The 9,563-nt window shown below is 48.1% G+C and overlaps 1 protein-coding gene across 1 annotated transcript; it reads right to left on the bottom strand.

The window, feature by feature from the left end:
- Positions 1 to 4,363: 4,363 nt before the first annotated feature.
- On the bottom strand, positions 4,364 to 5,525 carry LOC134654691 (thioredoxin-like protein 4A). The gene is made up of 3 exons (XM_063510167.1): positions 5,384 to 5,525; positions 5,044 to 5,180; positions 4,364 to 4,617 (listed from the first exon to the last, which is right to left on the bottom strand). Exons 1-3 carry the CDS (start codon positions 5,459 to 5,461, stop codon positions 4,404 to 4,406), a joined length of 429 nt encoding a protein of 142 aa, XP_063366237.1. The 5' UTR covers positions 5,462 to 5,525; the 3' UTR covers positions 4,364 to 4,403.
- Between the last annotated feature and the right edge of the window lie 4,038 nt (positions 5,526 to 9,563).

Here is a 9,563-nt window from a genome sequence, read left to right as displayed (position 1 = left end):
TTCTTGAAGTAGCTTATTGTTATTAATCTTTTTTTTTTTTTTTTTTTCAAATTAGCTCAGCCGTTTTCCCAACTATTCAATTGGATTATTTGAGTACCACCTCAATCTAAATGGAAGTCGGTACAAACAGACCATCATTTTGTGCAAGGTAGTAATAAAACGATGACGTTCCTCCAGATTCCGGATTGCGAGGAGGGCCAAGAGTGCGAGGCCGCCGGCCCCGGCCCGGACTCGTCCCGCTGGGAGGTCCGGCGCACGGTGGCGGCGCGCAACACCGGCGCCGTGCCGCTGCGCCTGCGCGCCTGGCGCCTCGCCGGCGAGCCCTGCGCCGCGCGCGGCTTCCGGCTCGACCCGTGCGGCCCGCTCACCCTACAACCCAACGAGACCCGCGCGTTGACGTTGTCCTTCAGAACAGACTGCTCGCTCGCGCGAGTCCCCTGCCCGCTGACGCTCCGCTCCGACTCCGGGCCGGCGGCGTTCAGGCTCCTGGGCGCGGTGCCCGCGCGCCTGCTGCCCGCGTGCGCGCGCCAGCGGCCCCGGCCGGCGTGGGAGCCGGCGCTGCGCGCGGCCGGCGCGCTGCTCGCCGTCGTCGCGCTCGCGCTGGTGCTCGCCGCCGCCGCGCTCGACGCCGAGCGGCTGCTGCGCCGCGCGCGGGACGCTCGCCAGGCGCCGGCGCCGCGCGCGCCGCTCGACCTGCGGGCGCTGGCGCGCGAGCCGCCCGCCCCGCCCCCCGCGCCCGCCGCGCCGCGCCGCCGCCGCCCGCGCCGCGCGCCCGCGCCGCTCGACCCGGCGGCCGAGCGGCGAGCCTTCGAGCGCTGGCGGGCGGAGATGCTGGGGCGCGACGCGCCGCGAGCGGAGGACTCGTCGTCCCGGTCGAGCGAGGACGCCGACGCGCCGCCTCGCCCCGACGCGGAGCCCGCCCCGCCGCGGCCGCCGCCGGACGCGTCCGACACGGAGCCGGACGCGGAGGAGCCGCCGCGCACGCCGACCGACTCGGACGCCGCGTCCGGCTCGGACTCGTCGTCCCCGCCGGACGACGCCGACTCGCCGGCCTCGGCCCCGGCGCCGCCGCCGCGCGCGCCGCCGCCGCCGCCGCCGGAGCCGCGCGGCTCGGCGTCGGCGCGCGCGGCCCGGCGGGAGGCCGGCTCGCCCACGCGGCGCGGCGAGCCCCCGGTGAGGCCGCGCGCCCCGCCCGGGAAACACCATACTCGTAAAGACAAGGTAAATGTGATTTTATACGGGGTGGATTTTCATTTTGGATCAGTGAGGGCGGCTCCCGGATCCCGTGCCGCTACGAGAAAACGGTCTTAGGAGACCTTCCCTCCATTTCAAATTAATGAAAATTGACTATTACAGACTTTGAAAAAACCTCCCAGTACTACCGCTTGTGAACTGTTTTCTACGTATGATTTAACCCACCGGAAAAGGTCACCATGCACACCAAGGTTCCATAGTTTTAATAAGAGCGTATTATATAAGAAATTTTATCAAACGCCTTTGCGAAATCTGTATACACTGCATCGACCTGATATTTATTGTCCATGGCTATTGATACTAGATAGGAATAGAATCGATTGGCATACAAAAATAGCATGTGAAAAATTGTATGGGAAAAGTTTTCCTCGATTTGTGGCTTTTCTAGCCGGAATTTTTTTTTGGTCCCATAAAAGCTTTTGATCCTCAACAGGAATGGGATCGATTGGCATCAAAAAAAAGTTTGTCAAAAATGAATTTTTTCTCGCACCCTGTATGTTTTTTTCAAAATCTGTAAAAGCCAATCTTCATTAATTTAAAATCGAGGGAAGGTCTGCTGAGACCGTTTTCTCGTAGCGGCACGGGATCCGGGAGCCGCCCTCGCTGACCCAAAAAGAAAATTCACCCCGTATATTCGGTCGGTGTTCGGTTATAAATAGAAAATTACTAGGTACCTAACTCCGGTCGTTTGTTTTAGTATGAGTTTTTAATTTTTAGAAAATGTAGGGGGGCAGTATAATTTAAGTTTTTATTATAATATTTGTTTACATATAGGAAACTATAAGTCTATTACTAGAAGAATGTTACTCTATATACTTATCTGTTGTACAAGACTGTTTGTTTCTTAATAAATTAAAAAAAAAAAAATAGTTCTAATATTCGCGTGTGGAGCACTTCCAAATGTTCTAAGTGAGATTGCGCGTTCCAGGTGTCGAAGCGGCGCAGCGAGCGGCCGGCGGCGGCGGCGGCGGCGGCGACGGCTCTGCTGGCGGCGCCGGCGCGGCCCCCGGCGGCGCCGGCGCTGCGCTGGGGCGCGTCGTGGTCCAGCGTGGTGGCGGCCGGCGCCGCGCCCGAGCCCGCGCGCCGCTCGCCGCCGCCGCCGGCGCCGCAGCCCGACCACTCGCTGTTCTACTACAACGACGCGCACGCGCCGCGCCCGCCGCCCGCGCCGCGCGCCGGCGACGACTACGCCGTCGGCTGGCGCCCGCACCGGCGCGAGCCGCCCGCCGTCGGCGACTACCGAGGTGAGTGGGGTCGCTCTTCCTTGGCGTGATTTTGGTTCGGACCAAAAAATAGATGTCTTTTCACCGTTTAGCCGGAGCGGGAGTTTCTCTTTTTAACGTTCATGAGGCTTAGCACGCGCTGCGGTTTTTAAAAAGCGGTTCCGCTACCGCAAAAAATGTAACGTACGGCATTCTTAAATCGCAAGTGCGTGCGCTTATAAAGAATGCCGTACGTTACATTTTTTGCGGTAGCGGAACCGCTTTTTAAAAACCGCAATGCGTGCTAAGCATAAACGCGTACGTTTTTATCTCGAAACGTGTTCCAACGATAACCGTTCGTTTCCAGACGAGAGTCCCGCCTCGGGCGGGGCGCACGCGTACGGCACCATCGGCTCGCCGTGGAGCGGGCCGCCGTGGGCGAGCACGCTGCGGCCGCCGCCCGGGTTCGCGCCGCGCGCCGTCCCGCTCGCGCGGCCGGGCCCCGCCCCCGCCGTCGCCGGCCCCGCCCCCGTGCGCGCCTTCGACCCCTTCCACTCGCTCGCCTCCATCTGGGCGCCGGCCGCCTTCGACTGGCGCGCCGACCCGCAGCCCCGCAAACATAACTGAACCCTCGACCCCGACTTATATCACGATACGCTTCCCGAACGTTCCTACCTCTAAGCCACTTTTCTGATTAAACTATCTCATAGGAATTTGTTATCCTAATGTTACTAATTTACCTTTCGCCGATTTATAGCAGAATTATTTTGCCTCCGACGACGTGCCACTTTTCACGCGTTCCCTGAAAAAGCTTTCTCTTGTTACTAATACATTTAGGTTTTATTTAAGTTGAAAATATTTGCTATGTAAATTTTTAACCAAAAATAAATAATGTCGGGAAGTGTATTGTAATGTAAGGAGCGAGGCCGTTCCCCTCCCCCCCCCGGCGCCGGTGTCTAGTCATGTGTCCCCACCGGCGGCCGCCGAACAAAGCGATCGTCTGTGCAAGACTGAATAAACTTACAACAAACGTATTTGCCGTTTCATTCCTTGTCTGCTCCCCTATGTTAAAAAAAACAATCTATTTGGAACTTCTGTTGTATAAGGGTTCCAAATACAAAAACAAAGCAACTAGTTCTGGGTCTCGGGAGGTAACTAATAAGATAACAATCCAACCTCTAGACATAGCATAGTCGCGCTACCCCCTCTGCCACACATACGGTAGCGTTACTCCATCTTCGAGTCAATCCCGTGCCGTGATTGGTCCGTGTCTTTGAACGGACCAATCACGGCACGGGATTCGCTCTCCTCGTCCCCCCGCACCCCCGTATTTTTGGCAGCATTGGTTTCATTAAAGAATTGGCATAAGCTCAGTCTAGAGGTTGGATTGTCTGTGCCCTTTAACCGCCAGAGTCTAATATATAAGACATTACATATCCAGCTCGTTTCGCCACAGTCTGATAAATAAGACAAAGATCTGATTTGGTTTTTACAGCACATTTATAACTCCCGTAACTATGCCAACCTTACTCTGCGTGGTACAATTACTGTCGATGGTGACACGAGCACGCTCGATCAAAAATTGCTGGCGGTTAAAAGGTTAAAGCAAACTGTTAGTATAACTAATGCTTTATTATATCAAAGGGTTAAGGGGCAAGGGTTTAACTATAAAAACACAGATAATATCTAAAATGCCTTAAATTTAATTAACATACATTTACCTCCTATACACACAAACATTTAAAACAATGCCCGTAATATTACCTACTATTCAGAATCGGCCTATAAAGGGAAAAGTTACTCGGGACAAATTCATAAATCTGAGTATATTTTCTTTCCTCTGTCTGTATACTATACATTCACATTGACTCTGCCTGTCTTTTCTTCCTATATTATGACTCTTTTCACAGTAAGATAAATCTCCACAAAAATAAAAAGTGTGGGAGCTCAGTAGCGGTACTTAGTAGAGTAATCCTTAGGAGAGACGACTAGACCGCGGCCCTTGCGCGCTCCCCGGTACACGGTCTCCAAGATGTCCACCATCTCCTGCTTGTCCTCCAGCGGCCAGTTGATCTTGTTGTTGTTGCCCGTGCCCAAGTCTATCATGATGTGCTTGTTGCGGAAAAAGAACATTACCGTGCAGGGGTCGTACAACTCATACCTGTACAACATAAATATACATTGGTAAAGTTGAACTAGTTGAAGGAAGAAAGGTGGTATTTAAGAAGTGACTATGAATCTCACCATAGGAAAATCTTGGGTTTTTATGGGAATACACGGAGTGGGTCAAGCTTCAATTCAAGGCTCGCAATAAAAAGGACAATCAAAGAGAGCATTACATAAAAGAGACCTGTGGTGACAACCGTGAGGTATGAAGTTGTGACAATATTTAACAACCAACAAAAGTGATAGAGCAATTAGTTTCTAGTCTATTCTAGGTATCTGAGTTAACCCTAAAGATGTTTATCTAATGGTAAGATCCATGACTTTTACCCACTGTTTTACATTATTCCTTACAAAGTGTTGTGTGAAGAGGAAGAATATGATATGTGAAGTGTAAACATGCAAACATTCAACAGTCACTTACATTTTGTTGAAATCTGGGACTTCAGTGATATCCACAAGGTATATGACTGCAAAGTTCTTGACCTTCTCTGCGATACTGTAGAGCACCTCATCCATCTTCATGCATGTCGGGTCCCAGTCGTGGCCGAAACGAATCACCTACAAACAAATTAATCGATTTTTCTTTCAATGTAAAACTTGGCGTATGCTCGCGCACGAGCGAGAATTTGTTTTAGGAAACATTCATAAGAGGCATGCTTTCATTTCAAGTGATAGATTGCAGGTTATGAATGCTTTCACTTGTCTCTATTCTAGAAAAGTGAAAGCATTCATAACCTGCAAAAAAATACGATAAAACTTACCACAACTCGGTCCTCCTCGGACAAAATAGCTTGGTCCACTTGCCAGCCGTTGTGCAGATGCCCCAGCATATAACTCATCTTGGTTAATAGTAAAAAGCTTGCACGAAAAATAAATAAACGGCGTCCAAGCGCCTGGCGTCAACCTAATACGAAGATAATTATAATATACTCTATGATACGAAGTGAAGTGAAAATACTGAAAATAGTGAAATCTGTGGAATTTTAGACTACACTGAAATATCAAATTGTGGCATTTGTGGATGTGACATTGACATGTGTCAAAAACCTTTTTTTTTTTTTTCTTCGTCCATCTGGACAGGCTGAGTTTTCGTATTCTACAACGCAGCGGGACGCGTACGTGCACGCACACGCATCCGGTGTGGCTTGGCCTTAAAGCTCTAAGCCATACTGCCTTGTCATACTTGGAGGATACAACTAAACGGAGTAGCCATTAACAGGCTTTCCCCTCTGTCGAAAATAGGCGGCCAACGGTCATACACAATGTATGGACTGACGTTTATCTGACATGGCTATTTTTACGTTACGCATACATTTGACGTTCCCCTCCCCCGCAAAAATCGGCAGACTGTTTTGTACAGAAAATTACAGACATGGCGTCTCCGTTTGATTATATCCTCCAAGTTGTCATAAGTAGATTTTTTTTCTTTTGAGTTCAATCCGGTAAACGTCTTCAGTAAATATAACTGGTCAAGCAGATCTTGTCAGTAGAAAAAGGCGGCAAATTTGAAAAATGTAAGCGCGAAGGGATGTCGTCCCATAGAAAATTTGAATTTCGCGCCTTTTTCTACTGACAAGATCTGCTTGACCAGCTATACTATTCATATTAGGTCAATTCCGATATCAATGTGTTCAGTAGTTTTAATTTTTATAGTACTTTGAGTAAGGCCGCCTTTACACCTGTAAGTTTTACGTAAGTAGGGACACAGCTATACCACAGAATGAGAGATGAATATCGTTATCTCATTCTAACAAATAGCTTTGTCCCTACTTACGTCAGTAAAACTTACAGGTGTAAAGGCGGCCTAAAAGCGTCTCTTCCAGTTATTTAGTCATATCCATTCTTGGAGGATACAACTAAACGGAGTAGCCATTAACAGGCTTTCCCCTCTGTCGAAAATAGGCGGCCAACGGTCATACACAATGTATGGACTGACGTTTATCTGACATGGCTATTTTTACGTTACGCATACATTTGACGTTCCCCTCCCCCGCAAAAATCGGCAGACTGTTTTGTACAGAAATGGCGTCTCCGTTTGATTATATCCTCCAAGTATCCATTAAACATTCATTCTCATTAATATTTTTCCAAATAGACAAATCCTGTAATATTCTCGTAACTCAAAAACCTTAAAAAATGTGTGCTAAAAATGATGCTATACTTAAGGATGCTTTCCAAAACCTATAAAAAAAAACGAGTTAACTTGAATACCTTTACTTTATATTTATATTTGGTCAACCAGATCTTGACAGTAGAAAAAGGCGGCAATTAAATAAAGCCGTACCAAAGAATATAATACTCAAGCCGTACTCTCAATACGCAGCAATATGCCTGCTCTTAAATCTGATTATTAAGTTTTTATACCTATACCCACTGATTTATTGTTTTTAGGTAAAATATGTAGGAATTACAAACGTTGATTATGTAAACTTACATTTGTTATCCTAAGTTAGCATGTCTGATTCTCGCGGAAGTAAGTTTCGAAGCCATTGTGTGTTTTCAATTTTGCGCGAGCGCCACGTGACACGACTATCGTGCGCGCCGAGCGGCAGCCCACTGCTATACGCCTGTCCGATGGGCGCGCCGGCCAAATGTACCTAAACTGCGGAGTGACACCCCCCTGCCTATAGGTGTATACACTCAGTTTCGATGGAATGTCAACCTTTGTCTCGATTACAAGAAGATTCAAACTTCCTTGGCTATAATTTTGTATGGTGGGCGGCACGAGGTTATGTAGGTACTTAATTAATCCAAAATTTCTGGACTCATTTCTTATGAACTTAGCAACACAGCAATTTATTGACACAAAAAAAATATAATAACAGCATAGGTACCTTCAGATCCACTGCGCAGGCTTCGTCATCATACAGCACTCATACAGATAGCTCATCCACCTCAGGTTTCGTCAAAATAAATTCTCTAGTTCGTTGTTTATATCACTTAATCTTCAATTTTTATTTTTCTTCTCGACGTGTAGTGGCTGGCGCGGCGCGCCGCCGGTGCAGCGCAAGGCCGCACTGGCAGGGTCGCCATGTGAGGTGGGGACAAACAACTGCTTGCTATGATATTGGATAATGCGCGTCAAATGATACATGTGTAGCCACATTGTATAATTGTATATGTGTGGGTAAGGTATAGCACACACACTACATATCAAAGAGGCATAACAGGCAATAGCAGTGTTCATTGCAAATACTATATTCTCACTTGTTGCAACTATTATGAAGAGTAGGATGGCGCGCAACGTTCGCGCACCAGCGGCAGCGCTGGAGTCGCGCTGCCATGACGTGCGATATACTATACCTATCACTTCTGATTAAGATGACTTGTCGGATTATAAATAACCCGTAGGTATTTATTCACTTTCCGTGTTTGCGTGCGGCGTGGTTGCCCCGTTTTGTTTATAAAGCATTTCGCATCGCGTTTGTTTACCGGCGGCGCGGCGCGGGCGGGCGGGTTGGCGAGCCGCCAGCTCCGCCGGATCGCGGTCACACCAATACATTCAGATTTCTTGGGAAAAAATAACAGCGGACGATTACCAGTGAATCCGCACCAAGAATCGCGCTCTGTCGTTTGGTGCATTCGGAGAAATTGTGGTTGAAGTTTAGGGCTGGTGGTGTGATAGTCTTCTTGAGCAGGCGTGGCGTGGCGTGGCGGTGTTGTGGTGCCGCGCCCCCGCGCCGGCGCTGTCAAGTGGGCCAGGACGCGGCGTGTCAGCGCGTGCGCAGCTGCCGCTCTCACGCGCAGTTGAGGTCGAAGGCCTGCAGTACTAAGGGCTCTTGGGGCCGTGAGTGAGGCAACGTTCTTCAATTGGTAAGTGCATCGCATATCGATTATAGGTAACCGTACAGTAATCTCAGTAGGTATTGATTTTTGAAAATTGTTCAGGCCCATTCCATAAAACTAATCATTAGTCGTTTGCACTTTGCAGTGAATAGTTGCATGATCCTTGCATGCATGCCTTACTACACCCATAATCAAAAGATTCTGCACCTAGTGCTGCACCTACGTGCAGGTACTCTATGACATTGACATAATCTAGGTAGATAGTAATGAGGGATCATAAATCTTTACCATCTATTAAACTCGCAGACCTATAATTTCGCTAATAATTCTATTTCTATGATTAAACTTATTCATAGCGGTAGGCATTTACATACCTGTTACCTATCTACATTCGCTTCATGCTTCACATGGTACCATGGCTTCAGACGACATTTTGTTAGATATCGTTGATACATAAACAAAAAGTACCGGGATGACAGATGCTACGGAAGGTCAAAAAGATAAGTGACTTTTCCATACATTAGGTATTTAATTTTCGATTGGCGTTTTCTATCAAGGCCCACAGGATATGATGCGACATATAATTAGCCAGCTGTTTTATGCTCCATCATCTGAAACGATTTATGAGCAGAGATATAACTGTAGGCAATTAAAACAAGAATGAGTCGGAATGACGAGAAATGCAGCATTCTGTATAAATAACCAAGATCGCGCGTCACTACCATGCACTACCACTTTGCTAACAGCTCGCTTAATGTTAGTCATGTTATCGGAAATACGATGGGTCAGATGGTATCAAAGACTTCAGAGAGTTAGGTACCGTCCTAATTTATTAACTGGTTAAGTACTTAATTAAAGTTGTACCTATCTGCGTATTGCGTGGCGTAAATGTGCATGAAGTTTATGTTTCCGATGTAGCCCACAAGATGGCACAACCTACTATGCACGAGAAAACGTACGAGAACTACGAGAACGGTAGATGATAGTACTTGCTTTGGCAATGTACAATTGTATTTGTTTATGTTTCCGATTCGGGCTACAAAGATGGCAGAGACGGACCCTCCCACGCGCACGGCCCTTATTGCGAACATATTACATAATATATATTATGGGTCCTACAAGGGTACAGCAATATAAATCTTGTAATTGTCGTGT

This window comes from Cydia amplana, chromosome 15 (assembly GCF_948474715.1).
Source record: "Cydia amplana chromosome 15, ilCydAmpl1.1, whole genome shotgun sequence".
Classification (NCBI taxonomy): Eukaryota; Metazoa; Arthropoda; class Insecta; order Lepidoptera; family Tortricidae; genus Cydia; species Cydia amplana.
The sequence above is the reverse complement of the archived record's forward strand: the minus strand, read 5'-3'. Positions and strand labels throughout refer to the sequence as shown.